Source organism: Taudactylus pleione, unplaced genomic scaffold, assembly GCF_031769625.1.
Source record: "Taudactylus pleione unplaced genomic scaffold, aTauple2 ptg000008l, whole genome shotgun sequence".
NCBI lineage: Eukaryota > Metazoa > Chordata > Amphibia > Anura > Myobatrachidae > Taudactylus > Taudactylus pleione.
In genome coordinates this window covers 8,194,340-8,220,455 of record NW_028284411.1, presented here as the reverse complement: position 1 = coordinate 8,220,455, position 26,116 = coordinate 8,194,340, and the positions used below count along the sequence as shown (strand labels likewise).

The 26,116-nt window shown below is 49.5% G+C and overlaps 1 protein-coding gene across 1 annotated transcript in view; it reads right to left on the bottom strand.

Annotated features, from left to right (window-relative positions):
• Window positions 1–24,406, bottom strand: part of ACSL5 (acyl-CoA synthetase long chain family member 5) — an 85,241-nt gene extending 60,835 nt beyond the window's left edge. Inside the window, exons 1-2 of the mRNA XM_088464490.1 lie at window positions 24,251–24,406; window positions 21,359–21,467 (exon numbers count right to left, since the gene is read on the bottom strand). Coding sequence (XP_088320616.1) covers window positions 21,359–21,467; window positions 24,251–24,406 — 265 coding nt within the window. The remainder of the gene's footprint in view (window positions 1–21,358; window positions 21,468–24,250) is intronic.
• Between the last annotated feature and the right edge of the window lie 1,710 nt (window positions 24,407–26,116).

The window sequence follows — 26,116 nt, the reverse complement described above, 5'->3', positions numbered from 1 at the left end:
ACTGGGAACCCCTTGTGATGGAGATTCATGTGATGCTGGGGAGCACTATACCACCTATAACTAGGAACCCCTGTGATGGAGATGCATGTGATGCTGGGGAGCACAATACCACCCATAACTGGGAACCCCTGTGATGCAGATGCATGTGATGCCGGGGAGCACTATACCACTGTAACTGGGAACCCCTGTGATGGAGATACATGTGATGCTGGGGAGCACTATACCACTGTAACTGGGAACCCCTGTGATGGAGATGCATGTGATGCTGGGAAGCACTATACCACCTATAACTGGGAACCCTGTGATGGAGATGCATGTGATGCTGGGGAGCACTATACCACCTGTAACTGGGAACCCTGTGATGGAGATACATGTGATGCTGGGAAGCACTATACAACCAGTAAGTGGGAACCCCTGTGATGGAGATATATGTGACGCTGGGGAGCAATATAGCACCCATAACTGGGAACCCCTGTGATGGAGATGCATGTGATGCTGGGGAGCACTATACCACCCATAACTGGGAACCCTGTGATGGAGATGCATGTGGTGCTGGGGAGCACTATACCACCCATAACTGGGAACCCTGTGATGGAGATACATGTGATGCTGGAGAGCACTATTCCACCTGTAACTGGGAACACCTGTGATGGAGATGCATGTAATGCTGGGGAGCACTATCCTACCCTTAAGTGGGAATCTCTGTGATGGATATGTCTGTGACACTGGGGAGCACTATACCACCCATAACTGGGAACCCCTGTGATGGAGATACATGTGATCCTGGGAGCACTATACCATTGTAACTGGGAACCCCTGTGATGGAGATACATGTGGTGCTGGGGAGCACTATACCACCCATAACTGGGAACCCATGTGATGGAGATGCATGTGATACTGGGGAGCACTATACCATCCATAAGTGGGAACCCCTGTGATGGAGAGACATGTGATGCTAGGAGCACTATACCATTGTAACTGGGAACCCCTGTGATGGAGATGCATGTGATGCTGGGGAGCACTATACCATCTGTAACTGGGAACCCCTGTGATGGAGATGTATGTGATGTTGGGGAGCACTATACCACCCTTAACTGGGAACCACTGTGATGGACATACATGTGATGCTGGGGAGCACTATACCACCCATACTTGGGATCCCCTGTGATGGAGATGCATGTGATGCTGGGAAGCACTACACCACCCATAACTGGGAACCCCTGTGATGGAGATACATGTGATGCTGGGGAGCACTATGCCAGCCAAAACTGGGAACCCATTTGATGGAGATGCATGTGATGCTGGGATGCACTATACCACCTGTAACTGGGAACCCCTGTGATGGAGATACATGTGATGCTGGGGAGCACTATACCATCTGTAACTGGGAACCCCTGTGATGGAGATGCATATGATGCTGGGGAGCACTATACCACCTGTAACTGGGAACCCCTGTTATGGTGTTGCATGTGATGCTGGGGAGCACTATACCATCTGTAACTGGGAACCCCTGTGATGGAGATGCATGTGATGCTGGAGAGCACTATACCACCTGTAACTGGGAACCCCTGTGATGGAGATGCTTGTGATGCTGGGGAGCACTATCCTACCCTTAAGTGGGAATCTCTGTGATGGATATGTCTGTGACACTGGGGAGCACTATACCACCCATAACTGGGAACCCCTGTGATGGAGATACATGTGTTCCTGGGAGCACTATGCAATTGTAACTGGGACCCCCTGTGATGGAGATGCATGTGATGCTGGGGAGACTATACCACTGTAACTGGGAACCCCTGTGATGGAGATGCATGTGATGCTGGGAAGCACTACTCCACCCATAACTGGGAACCCTGTGATGGAGATGCTTGTGATTCTGGGGAGCACTATACCACCCATAACTGGGAACCCCTATGATCGAGATACATGTGATGCTGGGGAGCACTATACCACCATAACTGGGAACCCCTGTGATGCTGGGGAGCACTATACCACCCATAACTGGGAACCCCTGTGATGGAGATGCATGTGATGCTGGGGAGCACTATACCACTTTAACTGGGAACCCATGTGGTGGAGATGCATGTGATGCTGGGGAGCACTATTCCACCCATAACTGGGAACCCCTGTGATGGAGATGCATGTGATGCTGGGAAGCACTACACCACCCATAACTGGGAAACCTGTGATGGAGATACATGTGATGCTGGGGAGCACTATACCACCCATAACTGGGAACCCATGTGGTGGAGATGCATGTGATGCTGAGGAGCACTATAGCACCCATAACTGGAAACCCCTGTGTTGAAGATACATGTGATGCTAGGAGCACTATACCTTTGTAACTGGGAACCCCTGTGATGGAGATACATGTGGTGCTGGGGAGCACTATACCACCCATAACTGGGAACCATGTGATTGAGATGCATGTGATACTGGGGAGCACTATACCATCCATAAGTGGGAACCCCTGTGATGGAGATACATGTGATGCTAGGAGCACTATACCATTGTAACTGGGAACCCCTGTGATGGAGATGCATGTGATGCTGGGGAGCACTATACCATCTGTAACTGGAAACCCCTGTGATGGAGAAGTATGTGATGTTGGGGTGCACTATACCACCCATAACTGGGAACCCCTGTGATGGACATACATGTGATGCTGGGGAACACTATACCACCCATAATTGGGATCCCCTGTGTTGGAGATGCATTTGATGCTGGGAAGCACTACACCACCCATAACTGGGAACCCCTGTGATGGAGATACATGTGATGCTGGGGAGCACTATGCCAGCCATAACTGGGAACCCATTTGATGGAGATGCATGTGATGCTGGGATGCACTATATCATCTGTAACTGGGAACCCCCGTGATAGAGATGCATGTGATGCTGGGGAGCACTATACCATCTGTAACTGGGAACCCCTGTGATGGAGATGCATGTGATGCTGGGGAGCACTATACCATCTGTAACTGGGAACCCCTGTGATGGAGATGCATGTGATGCTGGGAAGCACTATACCACCTCTAACTGGGAACCCCTGTGATGGAGATGCATGTGATGCTGGGGAGCACTATACCATCTGTAACTGGTAACCCCTGTGATGGAGATGCATATGATCCTGGGGAGCACTATACCACCTGTAACTGGGAACCCCTGTGATGGAGATACATGTGATGCTGGGGAGCACTATACCATCTGTAACTGGGAACCCCTGAGATGGAGATGCATATGATGCTGGGGAGCACTATACCACCTGTAACTGGGATCCCCTGTGATGGAGATGCATGTGATGCTGGGGAGCACTATACCATCTGTAACTGGGAACCCCTGTGATGGAGATGCATGTGATGCTGGGGAGCACTATACCATCTGTAACTGGGAACCCCTGTGATGGAGATGGATATGATGCTGGGGAGACTATACCACTGTAACTGGGAACCCCTGTGATGGAGATGCATGTGATGCTGGGAAGCACTACACCACCCATAACTGGGAACCCCTGTGATGGAGATGCATGTGATGCTGGGAAGCACTACACCACCCATAACTGGGAACCCTGTGATGGAGATGCTTGTGATTCTGGGGAGCACTATACCACCCATAACTGGGAACCCCTATGATCGAGATACATGTGATGCTGGGGAGCACTATACCACCATAACTGGGAACCCCTGTGATGGAGATACATGTGATGCTGGGGAGCACTATACCACCCATAACTGGGAACCACTGTGATGGAGATGCATGTGATGCTGGGGAGCACTATACCACTGTAACTGGGAACCCATGTGGTGGAGATGCATGTGATGCTGGGGAGCACTATACCACCCATAACTGGGAACCCCTGTGATGGAGATGCATATGATGCTGGGGAGACTATACCACTGTAACTGGGAACCCCTGTGATGGAGATGCATGTGATGCTTGGAAGCACTACACCACCCATAACTGGGAACCCCTGTGATGGAGATGCATGTGATGCTGGGAAGCACTACACCACCCATGACTGGGAACCCTGTGATGGAGATGCTTGTGATTCTGGGGAGCACTATACCACCCATAACTGGGAACCCCTATGATCGAGATACATGTGATGCTGGGGAGCACTATACCACTGTAACTGGGAACCCATGTGGTGGAGATACATGTGATGCTGGGGAGCACTATACCATCTGTAACTGGGAACCCCTGTGATGGAGATGCATATGATGCTGGGGAGACTATACCACTGTAACTGGGAACCCCTGTGATGGAGATGCATGTGATGCTGGGGAGCACTATACCACCTGTAACTGGGATCCCCTGTGATGGAGATGCATGTGATGCTGGGGAGCACTATACCATCTGTAACTGGGAACCCCTGTGATGGAGATGCATGTGATGCTGGGGAGCACTATACCATCTGTAACTGGGAACCCCTGTGATGGAGATGCATATGATGCTGGGGAGACTATACCACCCATAACTGGGAACCCCTATGATCGAGATACATGTGATGCTGGGGAGCACTATACCACCATAACTGGGAACCCCTGTGATGGAGATGCATGTGATGCTGGGAAGCACTACACCACCCATAACTGGGAACCCTGTGATGGAGATGCTTGTGATTCTGGGGAGCACTATACCACCCATAACTGGGAACCCCTATGATCGAGATACATGTGATGCTGGGGAGCACTATACCACCATAACTGGGAACCCCTGTGATGGAGATACATGTGATGCTGGGGAGCACTATACCACCCATAACTAGGAACCCCTGTGATGGAGATGCATGTGATGCTGGGGAGCACTATACCACTGTAACTGGGAACCCATGTGGTGGAGATGCATGTGATGCTGGGGAGCACTATACCACCCATAACTGGGAACCCCTGTGATGGAGATGCATGTGATGCTGGGAAGCACTACACCACCCATAACTGGGAACCCTGTGATGGAGATACATGTGATGCTGGGGAGCACTATACCACCCATAACTGGGAACCCATGTGGTGGAGATGCATGTGATGCTGAGGAGCACTATAGCACCCATAACTGGGAACCCCTGTGATGAAGATACATGTGATGCTTGGAGCACTATACCATTGTAACTGGGAACCCCTGTGATGGAGATACATGTGGAGCTGGGGAGCACTATACCACCCATAACTGGGAACCCATGTGATGGAGATGCATGTGATACTGGGGAGCACTATACCATCCATAAGTGGGAACCCCTGTGATGTTGATACATGTGATGCTAGGAGCACTATACCATTGTAACTGGGAACCCCTGTGATGGAGATGCATGTGATGCTGGGGAGCACTATACCATCTGTAACTGGGAACCCCTGTGATGGAGATGTATGTGATGTTGGTGTGCACTATACCACCCATAACTGGGAACCCCTGTGATGGACATACATGTGATGCTGGGGAGCACTATACCACCCATAATTGGGATCCCCTGTGATGGAGATGCATGTGATGCTGGGAAACACTACACCACCCATAACTGGGAACCCCTGTGATGGAGATACATGTGGTGCTGGGGAGCACTATACCACCCATAACTGGGAACCATGTGATGGAGATGCATGTGATACTGGGGAGCACTATACCATCCATAAGTGGGAACCCCTGTGATGGAGATACATGTGATGCTAGGAGCACTATACCATTGTAACTGGGAACCCCTGTGATGGAGATGCATGTGATGCTGGGGAGCACTATACCACCCATAACTGGGAACCCCTGTGATGGAGAAGTATGTGATGTTGGGGTGCACTATACCACCCATAACTGGGAACCCCTGTGATGGACATACATGTGATGCTGGGGAACACTATACCACCCATAATTGGGATCCCCTGTGTTGGAGATGCATTTGATGCTGGGAAGCACTACACCACCCATAACTGGGAACCCCTGTGATGGAGATACATGTGATGCTGGGGAGCACTATGCCAGCCATAACTGGGAACCCATTTGATGGAGATGCATGTGATGCTGGGATGCACTATACCATCTGTAACTGGGAACCCCTGTGATAGAGATGCATGTGATGCTGGGGAGCACTATACCATCTGTAACTGGGAACCCCTGTGATGGAGATGCATGTGATGCTGGGGAGCACTATACCATCTGTAACTGGGAACCCCTGTGATGGAGATGCATGTGATGCTGGGAAGCACTATACCACCTCTAACTGGGAACCCCTGTGATGGAGATGCATGTGATGCTGGGGAGCACTATACCATCTGTAACTGGTAACCCCTGTGATGGAGATGCATATGATCCTGGGGAGCACTATACCAGCTGTAACTGGGAACCCCTGTGATGGAGATACATGTGATGCTGGGGAGCACTATACCATCTGTAACTGGGAACCCCTGAGATGGAGATGCATATGATGCTGGGGAGCACTATACCACCTGTAACTGGGATCCCCTGTGATGGAGATGCATGTGATACTGGGGAGCACTATACCATCTGTAACTGGGAACCCCTGTGATGGAGATGCATGTGATGCTGGGGAGCACTATACCATCTGTAACTGGGAACCCCTGTGATGGAGATGGATATGATGCTGGGGAGACTATACCACTGTAACTGGGAACCCCTGTGATGGAGATGCATGTGATGCTGGGAAGCACTACACCACCCATAACTGGGAACCCCTGTGATGGAGATGCATGTGATGCTGGGAAGCACTACACCACCCATAACTGGGAACCATGTGATGGAGATGCTTGTGATTCTGGGGAGCACTATACCACCCATAACTGGGAACCCCTATGATCGAGATACATGTGATGCTGGGGAGCACTATACCACCATAACTGGGAACCCCTGTGATGGAGATACATGTGATGCTGGGGAGCACTATACCACCCATAACTGGGAACCACTGTGATGGAGATGCATGTGATGCTGGGGAGCACTATACCACTGTAACTGGGAACCCATGTGGTGGAGATGCATGTGATGCTGGGGAGCACTATACCACCCATAACTGGGAACCCCTGTGATGGAGATGCATATGATGCTGGGGAGACTATACCACTGTAACTGGGAACCCTTGTGATGGAGATGCATGTGATGCTGGGAAGCACTACACCACCCATAACTGGGAACCCCTGTGATGGAGATGCATGTGATGCTGGGAAGCACTACACCACCCATGACTGGGAACCCTGTGATGGAGATGCTTGTGATTCTGGGGAGCACTATACCACCCAAAACTGGGAACCCCTATGATCGAGATACATGTGATGCTGGGGAGCACTATACCACTGTAACTGGGAACCCATGTGGTGGAGATACATGTGATGCTGGGGAGCACTATACCATCTGTAACTGGGAACCCCTGTGATGGAGATGCATATGATGCTGGGGAGACTATACCACTGTAACTGGGAACCCCTGTGATGGAGATGCATGTGATGCTGGGGAGCACTATACCACCTGTAACTGGGATCCCCTGTGATGGAGATGCATGTGATGCTGGGGAGCACTATACCATCTGTAACTGGGAACCCCTGTGATGGAGATGCATGTGATGCTGGGGAGCACTATACCATCTGTAACTGGGAACCCCTGTGATGGAGATGCATATGATGCTGGGGAGACTATACCACCCATAACTGGGAACCCCTATGATCGAGATACATGTGATGCTGGGGAGCACTATACCACCATAACTGGGAACCCCTGTGATGGAGATGCATGTGATGTTGGGAAGCACTACACCACCCATAACTGGGAACCCTGTGATGGAGATGCTTGTGATTCTGGGGAGCACTATACCACCCATAACTGGGAACCCCTATGATCGAGATACATGTGATGCTGGGGAGCACTATACCACCATAACTGGGAACCCCTGTGATGGAGATACATGTGATGCTGGGGAGCACTATACCACCCATAACTAGGAACCCCTGTGATGGAGATGCATGTGATGCTGGGGAGCACTATACCACTGTAACTGGGAACCCATGTGGTGGAGATGCATGTGATGCTGGGGAGCACTATACCACCCATAACTGGGAACCCCTGTGATGGAGATGCATGTGATGCTGGGAAGCACTACACCACCCATAACTGGGAACCCTGTGATGGAGATACATGTGATGCTGGGGAGCACTATACCACCCATAACTGGGAACCCATGTGGTGGAGATGCATGTGATGCTGAGGAGCACTATAGCACCCATAACTGGGAACCCCTGTGATGAAGATACATGTGATGCTTGGAGCACTATACCATTGTAACTGGGAACCCCTGTGATGGAGATACATGTGGAGCTGGGGAGCACTATACCACCCATAACTGGGAACCCATGTGATGGAGATGCATGTGATACTGGGGAGCACTATACCATCCATAAGTGGGAACCCCTGTGATGTTGATACATGTGATGCTAGGAGCACTATACCATTGTAACTGGGAACCCCTGTGATGGAGATGCATGTGATGCTGGGGAGCACTATACCATCTGTAACTGGGAACCCCTGTGATGGAGATGTATGTGAAGTTGGTGTGCACTATACCACCCATAACTGGGAACCCCTGTGATGGACATACATGTGATGCTGGGGAGCACTATACCACCCATAATTGGGATCCCCTGTGATGGAGATGCATGTGATGCTGGGAAACACTACACCACCCATAACTGGGAACCCCTGTGATGGAGATACATGTGATGCTGGGGAGCACTATGCCAGCCATAACTGGGAACCCATTTGATGGAGATGCATGTGATGCTGGGATGCACTATACCATCTGTAACTGGGAACCCCTGTGATGGAGATGCATGTGATGCTGGGGAGCACTATACCATCTGTAACTGGGAACCCCTGTGATGGAGAGGCATGTGATGCTGGGGAGCACTATACCACCCATAACTGGGAACCCTGTGATGGAGATGTATGTGATGCTGGGAAGCACTATACCACCCATAACTGGGAACCCTGTGATGGAGATACATGTGATGCTGGGAAGCACTATACCACCTGTAACTGGGAACCCCTGTGATGGAGATACATGTGATGCTTGGGAGCACTATACCACCCATAACTGGGAACCCTGTGATGGAGATGTATGTGATGCTGGGAAGCACTATACCACCCATAACTGGGAACCCCTGTGATGGAGATACATGTGATGCTGGGGAGCACTATACCACCCATAACTGGGAACCCTGTGATGGAGATGTATGTGATGCTGGGGAGCACTATACCACCCATAACTGGGAACCCTGTGATGGAGATGTATGTGATGCTGGGAAGCACTATACCACCCATAACTGGGAACCCTGTGATGGAGATACATGTGATGCTGGGGAGCACTATACCACCCATAACCTTGAACCCTGTGATGGAGATGTATGTGATGCTGGGAAGCACTATACCACCCATAACTGGGAACCCTGTGATGGAGATACATGTGATGCTGGGAAGCACTATACCACCTGTAACTGGGAACCCCTGTGATGGAGATACATGTGATGCTTGGGAGCACTATACCACCCATAACTGGGAACCCTGTGATGGAGATGTATGTGATGCTGGGAAGCACTATACCACCCATAACTGGGAACCCCTGTGATGGAGATACATGTGATGCTGGGGAGCACTATACCACCCATAACTGGGAACCCTGTAATGGAGATGTATGTGATGCTGGGGAGCACTATACCACCCATAACTGGGAACCCTGTGATGGAGATGTATTTGATGCTGGGAAGCACTATACCACCCATAACTGGGAACCCCTGTGATGGAGATACATGTGATGCTGGGGAGCACTATACCACCCATAACTGGGAACCCTGTGATGGAGATGTATGTGATGCTGGGAAGCACTATACCACCCGTAACTGGGAACCCCTGTGATGAAGATACATGTGATGCTGGGAAGCACTATACCACCTGTAACTGGGAACCCCTGTGATGGAGATACATGTGATGCTGGGGAGCACTATACCACCCATAACTGGGAACCCTGTGATGGAGATGTATGTGATGCTGGGAAGCACTATACCACCCATAACTGGGAACCCTGTGATGGAGATACATGTGATGCTGGGGAGCACTATACCACCCATAACTGGGAACCCTGTGATGGAGATGTATGTGATGCTGGGAAGCACTATACCACCCATAACTGGGAACCCTGTGATGGAGATACATGTGATGCTGGGAAGCACTATACCACCTGTAACTGTGAACCCCTGTGATGGAGATACATGTGATGCTGGGGAGCACTATACCACCCATAACTGGGAACCCTGTGATGGAGATGTATGTGATGCTGGGAAGTACTATACCACCCATAACTGGGACCCCTGTGATGGAGATGCATGTGATGCTGGGGAGCACTATACCACCCATAACTGGGACCCCTGTGATGGAGATGCATGTGATGCTGGGGAGCACTATACCATCCATAACTGGGAACCCTGTGATGGAGATACATGTGATGCTGGGGAGCACTATACCATCCATAACTGGGAACCCTGTGATGGAGATACATGTGATGCTGGGGAGCACTATACCACCCATAACTGGGAACCCTGTGATGGAGATGTATGTGATGCTGGGAAGCACTATACCACCCATAACTGGGAACCCTGTGATGGAGATACATGTGATGCTGGGAAGCACTATACCACCTGTAACTGGGAACCCCTGTGATGGAGATACATGTGATGCTGGGGAGCACTATACCACCCATAACTGGGAACCCTGTGATGGAGATGTATGTGATGCTGGGAAGCACTATACCACCCATAACTGGGAACCCCTGTGATGGAGATACATGTGATGCTGGGAAGCACTATACCACCCATAACTGGGAACCCCTGTGATGGAGATGTATGTGATGCTGGGAAGCACTATACCACCCATAACTGGGAACCCCTGTGATGGAGATACATGTGATGCTGGGGAGCACTATACCACCCATAACTGGGAACCCCTGTGATGGAGATACATGTGATGCTGGGAAGCACTATACCACCTGTAACTGGGAACCCCTGTGATGGAGATGTATGTGATGCTGGGAAGCACTATACCACCCATAACTGGGAACCCCTGTGATGGAGATACATGTGATGCTGGGGAGCACTATACCACCCATAATTGGGAACCCCTGTGATGGAGATGTATGTGATGCTGGGAAGCATTATACCACCCATAACTGGGAACCCCTGTGATGGAGATACATGTGATGCTCTGGAGCACTATACCACCCATAACTGGGAACCCCTGTGATGGAGATACATGTGATGCTGGGAGCACTATATCACCTGTAACTGGGAACCCTGTGATGGAGATGCATGTGATGCTGGGGAGCACTATACCACCTGTAACTGGGACCCCTGTGATGGAGATACATGTGATGCTGGGAAGCACTATACCACCTGTAACTGGGAACCCCTGTGATGGCGATGTATGTGATGCTGGGAAGCACTATACCACCCATAACTGGGAACCCCTGTGATGGAGATACATGCGATGCTGGGGAGCACTATACCACCCATAACTGGGAACCCCTGTGATGGAGATGTATGTGATGCTGGGAAGCACTATACCACCCATAACTGGGAACCCCTGTGATGGAGATACATGTGATGCTGGGGAGCACTATACTACCCATAACTGGGAACGCCTGTGATGGAGATACATGTGATGCTGGGAAGCACTATACCACCTGTAACTGGGAACCCCTGTGATGGAGATGTATGTGATGCTGGGAAGCACTATACCACCCATAACTGGGAACCCCTGTGATGGAGATGTATGTGATGCTGGGAAGCACTATACCACCCATAACTGGGAACCCCTGTGATGGAGATACATGTGATGCTGGGGAGCACTATACCACCCATAACTGGGAACCCCTGTGATGGAGATACATGTGATGCTGGGAAGCACTATACCACCTGTAACTGGGAACCCCTGTGATGGAGATGTATGTGATGCTGGGAAGCATGGAGATACATGTGATGCTGGTGAGCACTATACCACCCATAACTGGGAACCCCTGTGATGGACATACATGTGATGCTGGGGAGCACTATACCACCCATAATTGGGATCCCCTGTGATGGAGATGCATGTGATGCTGGGAAACACTACACCACCCATAACTGGGAACAGCTGTGATGGAGATACATGTGATGCTGGGGAGCACTATGCCAGCCATAACTGGGAACCCATTTGATGGAGATGCATGTGATGCTGGGATGCACTATACCATCTGTAACTGGGAACCCCTGTGATGGAGATGCATGTGATGCTGGGGAGCACTATACCATCTGTAACTGGGAACCCCTGTGATGGAGAGGCATGTGATGCTGGGGAGCACTATACCACCCATAACTGGGAACCCTGTGATGGAGATGTATGTGATGCTGGGAAGCACTATACCACCCATAACTGGGAACCCTGTGATGGAGATACATGTGATGCTGGGAAGCACTATACCACCTGTAACTGGGAACCCCTGTGATGGAGATACATGTGATGCTTGGGAGCACTATACCACCCATAACTGGGAACCCTGTGATGGAGATGTATGTGATGCTGGGAAGCACTATACCACCCATAACTGGGAACCCCTGTGATGGAGATACATGTGATGCTGGGGAGCACTATACCACCCATAACTGGGAACCCTGTGATGGAGATGTATGTGATGCTGGGGAGCACTATACCACCCATAACTGGGAACCCTGTGATGGAGATGTATGTGATGCTGGGAAGCACTATACCACCCATAACTGGGAACCCCTGTGATGGAGATACATGTGATGCTGGGAAGCACTATACCACCCATAACTGGGAACCCCTGTGATGGAGATGTATGTGATGCTGGGAAGCACTATACCACAAATAACTGGGAACCCCTGTGATGGAGATACATGTGATGCTGGGGAGCACTATACCACCCATAACTGGGAACCCCTGTGATGGAGATACATGTGATGCTGGGAAGCACTATACCACCTGTAACTGGGAACCCCTGTGATGGAGATGTATGTGATGCTGGGAAGCACTATACCACCCATAACTGGGAACCCCTGTGATGGAGATACATGTGATGCTGGGGAGCACTATACCACCCATAATTGGGAACCCCTGTGATGGAGATGTATGTGATGCTGGGAAGCATTATACCACCCATAACTGGGAACCCCTGTGATGGAGATACATGTGATGCTCTGGAGCACTATACCACCCATAACTGGGAACCCCTGTGATGGAGATACATGTGATGCTGGGAGCACTATATCACCTGTAACTGGGAACCCTGTGATGGAGATGCATGTGATGCTGGGGAGCACTATACCACCTGTAACTGGGACCCCTGTGATGGAGATACATGTGATGCTGGGAAGCACTATACCACCTGTAACTGGGAACCCCTGTGATGGCGATGTATGTGATGCTGGGAAGCACTATACCACCCATAACTGGGAACCCCTGTGATGGAGATACATGCGATGCTGGGGAGCACTATACCACCCATAACTGGGAACCCCTGTGATGGAGATGTATGTGATGCTGGGAAGCACTATACCACCCATAACTGGGAACCCCTGTGATGGAGATACATGTGATGCTGGGGAGCACTATACTACCCATAACTGGGAACGCCTGTGATGGAGATACATGTGATGCTGGGAAGCACTATACCACCTGTAACTGGGAACCCCTGTGATGGAGATGTATGTGATGCTGGGAAGCACTATACCACCCATAACTGGGAACCCCTGTGATGGAGATGTATGTGATGCTGGGAAGCACTATACCACCCATAACTGGGAACCCCTGTGATGGAGATACATGTGATGCTGGGGAGCACTATACCACCCATAACTGGGAACCCCTGTGATGGAGATACATGTGATGCTGGGAAGCACTATACCACCTGTAACTGGGAACCCCTGTGATGGAGATGTATGTGATGCTGGGAAGCATGGAGATACATGTGATGCTGGTGAGCACTATACCACCCATAACTGGGAACCCCTGTGATGGACATACATGTGATGCTGGGGAGCACTATACCACCCATAATTGGGATCCCCTGTGATGGAGATGCATGTGATGCTGGGAAACACTACACCACCCATAACTGGGAACCCCTGTGATGGAGATACATGTGATGCTGGGGAGCACTATGCCAGCCATAACTGGGAACCCATTTGATGGAGATGCATGTGATGCTGGGATGCACTATACCATCTGTAACTGGGAACCCCTGTGATGGAGATGCATGTGATGCTGGGGAGCACTATACCATCTGTAACTGGGAACCCCTGTGATGGAGAGGCATGTGATGCTGGGGAGCACTATACCACCCATAACTGGGAACCCTGTGATGGAGATGTATGTGATGCTGGGAAGCACTATACCACCCATAACTGGGAACCCTGTGATGGAGATACATGTGATGCTGGGAAGCACTATACCACCTGTAACTGGGAACCCCTGTGATGGAGATACATGTGATGCTTGGGAGCACTATACCACCCATAACTGGGAACCCTGTGATGGAGATGTATGTGATGCTGGGAAGCACTTTACCACCCATAACTGGGAACCCCTGTGATGGAGATACATGTGATGCTGGGGAGCACTATACCACCCATAACTGGGAACCCTGTGATGGAGATGTATGTGATGCTGGGGAGCACTATACCACCCATAACTGGGAACCCTGTGATGGAGATGTATGTGATGCTGGGAAGCACTATACCACCCATAACTGGGAACCCTGTGATGGAGATACATGTGATGCTGGGGAGCACTATACCACCCATAACCTTGAACCCTGTGATGGAGATGTATGTGATGCTGGGAAGCACTATACCACCCATAACTGGGAACCCTGTGATGGAGATACATGTGATGCTGGGAAGCACTATACCACCTGTAACTGGGAACCCCTGTGATGGAGATACATGTGATGCTTGGGAGCACTATACCACCCATAACTGGGAACCCTGTGATGGAGATGTATGTGATGCTGGGAAGCACTATACCACCCATAACTGGGAACCCCTGTGATGGAGATACATGTGATGCTGGGGAGCACTATACCACCCATAACTGGGAACCCTGTGATGGAGATGTATGTGATGCTGGGGAGCACTATACCACCCATAACTGGGAACCCTGTGATGGAGATGTATGTGATGCTGGGAAGCACTATACCACCCATAACTGGGAACCCCTGTGATGGAGATACATGTGATGCTGGGGAGCACTATACCACCCATAACTGGGAACCCTGTGATGGAGATGTATGTGATGCTGGGAAGCACTATACCACCCGTAACTGGGAACCCCTGTGATGAAGATACATGTGATGCTGGGAAGCACTATACCACCTGTAACTGGGAACCCCTGTGATGGAGATACATGTGATGCTGGGGAGCACTATACCACCCATAACTGGGAACCCTGTGATGGAGATGTATGTGATGCTGGGAAGCACTATACCACCCATAACTGGGAACCCTGTGATGGAGATACATGTGATGCTGGGGAGCACTATACCACCCATAACTGGGAACCCTGTGATGGAGATGTATGTGATGCTGGGAAGCACTATACCACCCATAACTGGGAACCCTGTGATGGAGATACATGTGATGCTGGGAAGCACTATACCACCTGTAACTGTGAACCCCTGTGATGGAGATACATGTGATGCTGGGGAGCACTATACCACCCATAACTGGGAACCCTGTGATGGAGATGTATGTGATGCTGGGAAGCACTATACCACCCATAACTGGGACCCCTGTGATGGAGATGCATGTGATGCTGGGGAGCACTATACCACCCATAACTGGGACCCCTGTGATGGAGATGCATGTGATGCTGGGGAGCACTATACCATCCATAACTGGGAACCCTGTGATGGAGATACATGTGATGCTGGGGAGCACTATACCATCCATAACTGGGAACCCTGTGATGGAGATACATGTGATGCTGGGGAGCACTATACCACCCATAACTGGGAACCCTGTGATGGAGATGTATGTGATGCTGGGAAGCACTATACCACCCATAACTGGGAACCCTGTGATGGAGATACATGTGATGCTGGGAAGCACTATACCACCTGTAACTGGGAACCCCTGTGATGGAGATACATGTGATGCTGGGGAGCACTATACCACCCATAACTGGGAACCCTGTGATGGAGATGTATGTGATGCTGGGAAGCACTATACCACCCATAACTGGGAACCCCTGTGATGGAGATACATGTGATGCTGGGAAGCACTATACCACCCATAACTGGGAACCCCTGTGATGGAGATGTATGTGATGCTGGGAAGCACTATACCACCCATAACTGGGAACCCCTGTGATGGAGATACATGTGATGCTGGGGAGCACTATACCACCCATAACTGGGAACCCCTGTGATGGAGATACATGTGATGCTGGGAAGCACTATACCACCTGTAACTGGGAACCCCTGTGATGGAGATGTATGTGATGCTGGGAAGCACTATACCACCCATAACTGGGAACCCCTGTGATGGAGATACATGTGATGCTGGGGAGCACTATACCACCCATAATTGGGAACCCCTGTGATGGAGATGTATGTGATGCTGGGAAGCATTATACCACCCATAACTGGGAACCCCTGTGATGGAGATACATGTGATGCTCTGGAGCACTATACCACCCATAACTGGGAACCCCTGTGATGGAGATACATGTGATGCTGGGAGCACTATATCACCTGTAACTGGGAACCCTGTGATGGAGATGCATGTGATGCTGGGGAGCACTATACCACCTGTAACTGGGACCACTGTGATGGAGATACATGTGATGCTGGGAAGCACTATACCACCTGTAACTGGGAACCCCTGTGATGGCGATGTATGTGATGCTGGGAAGCACTATACCACCCATAACTGGGAACCCCTGTGATGGAGATACATGCGATGCTGGGGAGCACTATACCACCCATAACTGGGAACCCCTGTGATGGAGATGTATGTGATGCTGGGAAGCACTATACCACCCATAACTGGGAACCCCTGTGATGGAGATACATGTGATGCTGGGGAGCACTATACTACCCATAACTGGGAACCCCTGTGATGGAGATACATGTGATGCTGGGAAGCACTATACCACCTGTAACTGGGAACCCCTGTGATGGAGATGTATGTGATGCTGGGAAGCACTATACCACCCATAACTGGGAACCCCTGTGATGGAGATGTATGTGATGCTGGGAAGCACTATACCACCCATAACTGGGAACCCCTGTGATGGAGATACATGTGATGCTGGGGAGCACTATACCACCCATAACTGGGAACCCCTGTGATGGAGATACATGTGATGCTGGGAAGCACTATACCACCTGTAACTGGGAACCCCTGTGATGGAGATGTATGTGATGCTGGGAAGCATGGAGATACATGTGATGCTGGTGAGCACTATACCACCCATAACTGGGAACCCCTGTGATGGAGATACATGTGATGCTGGGAAGCACTATACCACCTGTAACTGGGAACCCCTGTGATGGAGATGTATGTGATGCTGGGAAGCACTATACCACCCATAACTGGGAACCCCTGTGATGGAGATGTATGTGATGCTGGGAAGCACTATACCACCCATAACTGGGAACCCCTGTGATGGAGATACATGTGATGCTGGGGAGCACTATACCACCCATAACTGGGAACCCCTGTGATGAAGATACATGTGATGCTGGGAAGCACTATACCACCTGTAACTGGGAACCCCTGTGATGGAGATACATGTGATGCTGGGGAGCACTATACCACCCATAACTGGGAACCCTGTGATGGAGATGTATGTGATGCTGGGAAGCACTATACCACCCATAACTGGGAACCCTGTGATGGAGATACATGTGATGCTGGGGAGCACTATACCACCCATAACTGGGAACCCTGTGATGGAGATGTATGTGATGCTGGGAAGCACTATACCACCCATAACTGGGAACCCTGTGATGGAGATACATGTGATGCTGGGAAGCACTATACCACCTGTAACTGGGAACCCCTGTGATGGAGATACATGTGATGCTTGGGAGCACTATACCACCCATAACTGGGAACCCTGTGATGGAGATGTATGTGATGCTGGGAAGCACTATACCACCCATAACTGGGAACCCCTGTGATGGAGATACATGTGATGCTGGGGAGCACTATACCACCCATAACTGGGAACCCTGTGATGGAGATGTATGTGATGCTGGGGAGCACTATACCACCCATAACTGGGAACCCTGTGATGGAGATGTATGTGATGCTGGGAAGCACTATACCACCCATAACTGGGAACCCCTGTGATGGAGATACATGTGATGCTGGGGAGCACTATACCACCCATAACTGGGAACCCTGTGATGGAGATGTATGTGATGCTGGGAAGCACTATACCACCCGTAACTGGGAACCCCTGTGATGAAGATACATGTGATGCTGGGAAGCACTATACCACCTGTAACTGGGAACCCCTGTGATGGAGATACATGTGATGCTGGGGAGCACTATACCACCCATAACTGGGAACCCTGTGATGGAGATGTATGTGATGCTGGGAAGCACTATACCACCCATAACTGGAAACCCTGTGATGGAGATACATGTGATGCTGGGGAGCACTATACCACCCATAACTGGGAACCCTGTGATGGAGATACATGTGATGCTGGGAAGCACTATACCACCTGTAACTGGGAACCCCTGTGATGGAGATACATGTGATGCTGGGGAGCACTATACCACCCATAACTGGGAACCCTGTGATGGAGATGTATGTGATGCTGGGAAGCACTATACCACCCATAACTGGGACCCCTGTGATGGAGATGCATGTGATGCTGGGGAGCACTATACCACCCATAACTGGGACCCCTGTGATGGAGATGCATGTGATGCTGGGGAGCACTATACCATCCATAACTGGGAACCCTGTGATGGAGATACATGTGATGCTGGGGAGCACTATACCATCCATAACTGGGAACCCTGTGATGGAGATACATGTGATGCTGGGGAGCACTATACCACCCATAACTGGGAACCCTGTGATGGAGATGTATGTGATGCTGGGAAGCACTATACCACCCATAACTGGGAACCCTGTGATGGAGATACATGTGATGCTGGGAAGCACTATACCACCTGTAACTGGGAACCCCTGTGATGGAGATACATGTGATGCTGGGGAGCACTATACCACCCATAACTGGGAACCCTGTGATGGAGATGTATGTGATGCTGGGAAGCACTATACCACCCATAACTGGTAACCCCTGTGATGGAGATACATGTGATGCTGGGGAGCACTATACCACCCATAACTGGGAACCCTGTGATGGAGATGTATGTGATGCTGGGAAGCACTATACCACCCATAACTGGGAACCCTGTGATGGAGATACATGTGATGCTGGGAAGCACTATACCACCTGTAACTGGGAACCCCTGTGATGGAGTTACATGTGATGCTGGGGAGCACTATACCACCCATAACTGGGACCCCTGTGATGGAGATGCATGTGATGCTGGGGAGCACTATACCACCCATAACTGGGAACCCTGTGATGGAGATACATGTTATGCTGGGGAGCACTATACCTCCCATAACTGGGAACCCTGTGATGGAGATGTATGTGATGCTGGGAAGCACTATACCACCCATAACTGGGAACCCCTGTGATGGAGATACATGTGATGCTGGGGAGCACTATACCACCTGTAACTGGGACCCCTGTGATGGAGATCTATGTGATGCTGGGAGCACTATATCACCTGTAACTGGGAACCCTGTGATGGAGATGCATGTGATACTGGGGAGCACTATACCACCTGTAACTGGGAACCCATGTGATGGAGATACATGTGATGCTGGGGAGCACTATACCACCCATAACTGGGAACCCCTGTGATGGAGATGCATGTGAAGCTGAGGAGACTATACCACTGTAACTGGGAACCCTGTGATGGAGATCTATGTGATGCTGGGAGCACTATATCACCTGTAACTGGGAACCCTGTGATGGAGATGCATGTGATACTGGGGAGCACTATACCACCTGTAACTGGGAACCCCTGTGATGGAGATACATGTGATGCTGGGGAGCACTATACCACCCATAACTGGGAACCCCTGTGATGGAGATGCATGTGATGCTGAGGAGCACTATATCACCTGTAACTGGGAACCCTGTGATGGAGATGCATGTGATGCTGACTAGACTATACCACTGTAACTGGGAACCCCTGTGATGGAGATACATGTGATGCTGAGGAGACTATACCACCTGTAACTGGGAACCCTGTGATGGAAATGTGTTGGCAAACTGCCCACAAGTTCCTGGACAGCAGCAGGCGGTATGTTTTGCCATTCCGCCTTAAGTACAGTGACCAACTGTAACACTGACGTAGGTTGAGTCGGCCTAGAATGCACCCGTCGCTCCAATTCATCCCAGCGGTGCTCAGTGGGGTTAATATCTGGACTCTAGGCTGGTCAGTTTATCTGGGTTCCTGAATTTTCTGTATAACAGCCCAGCTTCGCCCTGAAAACATTGCAGGTTTCATTGTCGCCCTGATAAAAATATTTGTTGTTTCCATAGAACTGCAAGTGCATGGGGTGGGTGCATGTGACAAGTGTTCTTGTCAAAACCGCCACATTAGTGACCATTTGGCACTCGTGGTATGCATGGGACCATTTCACTTGCGCTGGCGTGGGAGGGGGCAATCACTTTTGTCTGCATAGTGTAGCTGTCATTTTATAAAGTGTACTAGAAAAATGATAGCTTTTAGCTGATTGGTTGTTATGGCAACATTACCAACCGTTCCCTTTAGAAGGTTTGATACATCTCCCCCTATATATCTGACTTGTAGGTAACAGCCCTTGGTCAAAGCTGCATTATATCCATTGACCACATCTCTTTCTGCTGCATTGCTGGTCTTGTTACAGGATAAACCTCTCATCAGCTAAACTCGTATGAGTAGATTTTGTATTTTCTCTATTAATTTTATTTGTCACTAAAAGGAAAAAAATTAACTATTTGCGGTACAAGCTGATGGGGATGAGCCTCAGCAGCCCCTAGGAACCATGACTAGTTTGTCATTGATCAGCTAGTTTGGAGCAGCTAGATAACCTATCAAACTAACCCATTGGTGACATTCATAGGAGAGGAGCTTGTTCAACTGCCGTACGTAATCTTCATGCCTATAATTTACACAATGGTAACATAACCCCTTTATATCACATTGTAGATAGGGTAAGAGGTGGGTTTTGCTTACCTGACACCCGGAGTCCTCTCATGAAGACTTCATACAAGGTTTTAGCGTCATGGTAGTAATAACTGTAGAGTTTCTCATCTTTTAGTAAAGCACATCTCCGAGCCCCTCCCTGCGTGTAAAACAAACATTAAAATACAGAATACAGACATTTATCTCTATGTACGTCTCAGAGTGTCACAAAAGGGTCTGTTACTGTACATCAGATTATGTTTTAGGTTTAGTTTTCTTTTTGATTTCCATTATTAAGTAAATATGATTTTTTTTTTTTTCCCAGGAAATTTAAGATCGGAACTTTTTACTCCACAACTTGCAACATATTGAAAATGTGTAAAAAAAAAAAATGACATGTCATAAGAGGATAGTTATTAATTATCAAGTTTTAGACGCGATAATTAAAATTTCTTAGTAAGTTCATATCTTGGGAGCATTATGCCCTGTTCCCCAACTGCGCTGCTTGGGTGTCATCCTTGACTCCACCCTCTCCTTCGCCCCCCACATTCAGGACCTCATTCAGAGTCGGTCGTTGTGGCCGCACGGTCGTAAGGGAAAAGGGGCCGGATATGCAAATGATGCACTCGCAAGTTGCGTCGTTAAGATGGGATCGTTAGCTGGACAACCAAGGGGAGGATGCGGCTGTAAGACTAAAAATACGCCCCCTTCTCGTACGCATTGCACGTCATCTCCCGCCATATAAGGATTAATCGAGACCATCGGGAACTATCGGAGCTGGTCGTAGAGCTTAAGGTTGACCATACCCTCTCTTAAGCACTACGATCAAGTCAGTGTAAAATCCTCCCATGTCACATGTGCCATGGCACTACTTTGTTAATTATGCATTCCCATAAAACGCCGTTTGCATAGTCAGGCACGCCTGCATTCGGGTCTCCACTCCCCCGATCACAAGCACCTTCCCCTGTTACCACCCACAAACGCCTCATTCTGTCACTCAAACTAACGACCTGGCCAAGTTTAAGGAGAGAGATATTTCCGATCGTATTCGCATTGCGAATTTTACGCATGCGCAGTTTAGCGAACATCGGTGGCGTACGACCGTGCGGCCGCAATGACCGAACCTGAATAAGGTCCTCATTCTCTGACTCTATCCTGTCATTTCAGCTACGCAGCATCTCGCGCATTAGGCCTTTCCTCTCCCAGAATGCTACCAAACTGATTATTCATTCACTAATCATTTTTCGGCTCGACTACTGCAACCTTCTCATTACTGGCCTCCCACATTGCCATCTTGCACCCCTCCAGTCTGTTCTCAATGCTGCAGCTAGACTTGTCTTTCTCTCCCACCGTTCGACTTCCACCACCCCCCCTCCGCCAAAACCTGCACTGGCTCCCATTCCCCTACAGAATCCTCTTCAAACACCTCATCTTCATCAAACAAGGCCCTCTCAAATTCTACTGCTCCCTACATCTCCAACCTCATCTCCTTACACCCACCTTCCTGCCCTCTCTAACTCTACTGCTCACTACATCTCCAACCTCCTCTCCTTACACCCACTCTCCTGCCCTCTCTAACTCTACTGCTTCCTACATCTCCAACCTCCTCTCCTTACACCCACCCTCCTGCCCTCTCTAACTCCACTGCTCCCTACATCTCCAACCTTCTCTCCTTACACCTGCCCTCTCTAACTCTACTGCTCCCTACATCTCCAACCTTCTCTTCTTACACCCACCCTCCTGCCCTCTCTAACTCTACTGCTCCCTACATCTCCAACCTCCTCTCCTTACACCCACCCTCCTGCCCTCTCTAACTCCACTGCTCCCTATATCTCCAACCTTCTCTCCTTACACCTACCCTCCTGCCCTCTCTAACTCTACTGCTCCCTACATCTCCAACCTTCTCTCCTTACACCCACCCTCCTGCCCTCTCTAACTCTACTGCTCCCTACATCTCCAACCTCATCTCCTTACATACTCCCTCCCGCCCCCTCCGGTCTGCCAAGCCATCTTTACCTTCCCTACTTCCTACACTCAGGTCCCCATCTACAGACTCATGCCTCATGTCATCTGTCTGTCTCCCCTCTCCCCTAGATTGTAAGCTCCTAGGAGCAGGGTCCTCCTCCCCTTGGTCTCACAGCCTTCTTCTCTAGCACTTCTATGACAGCCTTCACCTTCCCAGCTGTATTGTGTATGGAGAATTGTGTTGCTAATTGTTACTTGTGCTCTGTTTATATTTTGGTTACTGTATTGTGATGTTCTGTGTACCCTTTACTGTATGTACGGCGCTGCGGACCACTTGTGGCACCTTATAAATAACATGTAATAATGTATTTTATTCTTTCCTGGGCTCCTTAGGGGGGAATGTAACGTGATTCCACCAATTTTCTATTGAGTATCAAGTCACCATATTTAGCAGAATGCAGACAAAGGCAAAGGGCTTGATTCAGAGGCGTGCGCTCGCTCTGAATCAGTTTGTCCCTTTTTAAAAAAAATTCCATCCCCCAGGCTGCTCGCACAGCTGTGGGGCTCGCGCACGCGCATTTCGCACACTGTGAGTGCACACTGGTCCACCAAACCCCCTCAAAAACGTAGGGTCCACTCCCAAAAGAAGAACCAGTGCTTCTGCCTAGGCTGGTATTAGGCTGTAAGTAGCTTCAAAATCTGCTGCACATCCCGTGAATTGGAGGCCAATCTTGCTGCCAGTTTTGGCGACTCCTCCAAATTCGCCCAAAAATCTCCGGTAATAACATTTACCCTGTAGGTCTCCAAATAAAATATTTTAACTTAATTAGCGGGTTGTGGGCATCTGTAGTAAAAGAATGCTGGCCACTGATAATAAGACCCAAGATTTCCAGCGTATAAATGGTTCCATCTGCTCTCTGTGACCTGCAATGAATCAATTTTCTTCAGGGCAGAGGTCAGAAACAGTAGTATCGTTACCTGTGTTCCAATAGATTGTTTGTTCAGGTCTATGGGTGGGTAGACGGGCTTGGGTCTGGTCAGCACATAGATGAAGGCTGATAATCCGATGACGATGAGGGTGACAATAGCTGGTGTGGAGAGAGGGGTTAACAGGAAGCTCAGGCAGCACAACATCTCAGCAGCCTGTGATTGGGACGATAAGATAAAACAATAGGTGGTCATGTGGTCCATAGGTGGTCATGTGGTCCATAGGTGGTCATGTGACCAGCATTGCTGGGCGATGCTTAGTCATCAACTGTATAAATTTTGCATATCTGAGTGGGGTTCCATACTAAAGGTCCACAATGAAAAGGTCGACAATAATTTGGTTGACACCAGAAGGTCAACATGGAAGAAGGCCGACTTGACAAAATTCAACAGTAAAGAAGGTCGACATGAATAAAATGTTCAAAGGTTCAAAACGTTGACATGGAAATGGTTGACGTATAAATGGACAACACTTTTTTTAATTTTTATTCAGGGTTAGGTTTAGGGTTAGGTACTTAACAAAGGGTTAGGGTTAGGCACTCGGAGGGACATTTAGGGCTAGGCACTTATGCCAGAGGTGGAACTAGCGGCGGTGCAGCCGGTGGCTTGCACCGGGGCCTGCTGTGGTGCAGGGGCCCATAGCCGCCGCTGCACTTGCCGCTAGTGTCTCCCGTTGGCCCCACAGTGAAGATGAAGATTAGGGTTAGAAAAAGAAATGTGCGACGACCATTTTTTCTGTGTCGACCATTTCCAAGTCGACCTTTTGAACCCGTTGACTTTTTGTACCTGTCAAGCCTCTGTACTGTCTAACTGTTGACATGTCGACCTTTTGGTGCCGATAAAAATTATTGTCGACTTTCTGCCTTGACACCTGAGACAGTTATTATTACTACATTTCAATCACCAATTTTGGTGTACAATACGGTGTTGTATGATATTTGGTATCTTTTTTGCCTATAATATAGCTCAAGAGATGAACTCTATACTTCATTTATTATATTTTCATACTTTTTTGTTGTTGTTGCTGGCTGTGATTCATGAGCTAATAATAGTTAGGTTTTTTTAATCCTTTTTTTGTGTGTAACAACATTTTCTTTTGACCCCCCCCATTTGCTATTCAACTCCATGTTGTAACACAAACCCCATTTCAATTGAATAGCAACCTTAAAGGTGCAAACGCACGTAACGATTTTGTAACCAACAATTTTCTGTCAGATTTTCTTTCAGATTTTCCCCTGAAAAAGTGAACGATTTTTTGAAGTGTAATGAATGATTTTTTGAACGATGAACGAATAATGGAGCTCATTCAGAGACGCTTGCTGCTGGCGGCCGCTCGCTCTGAATGTGGGTGTGGTTTTTTTTTTTTGGTCTCCGCCTGCTCGCAAAGCTGTGGGTGACCACCCACAGCTTGTGCAAGCGGGCTGGAGACCGTCGCGATAATCTCGACCATCGGCCTTGCGACGAGGCCCTGGAGTAGGGTCTAGCTTTCGCAAGGCCGAGTTGACTTCCTGCTCTAATAGAGCAGTAAGTCCACTACTGACATCAATAGTGATGTCAGTTGGACCGCCCAACAAACGCCAGGCGTTCCTTAGGGAACGCCTGCGTTTGTGCAGCCACCCCCCCTACCCGCCCACAAAACGGGGAGACCTGTCAAACAACATCGACAGTTGCCCCGTCTTGTTACGAGCCCCATAGCGACTGAACTTCAGTCGCTCAGCAGGGCTCGCGCACGCCGGACCCGACGCATGCACACAGCGCTTGCGAGCAGCCCTGAATCAGCTCCAATGTTCCTTCCCTTAATGTAAATCGTCATGTTGGACAGTCTGAAATGGACGATGAAGGATAACTACAAACTAC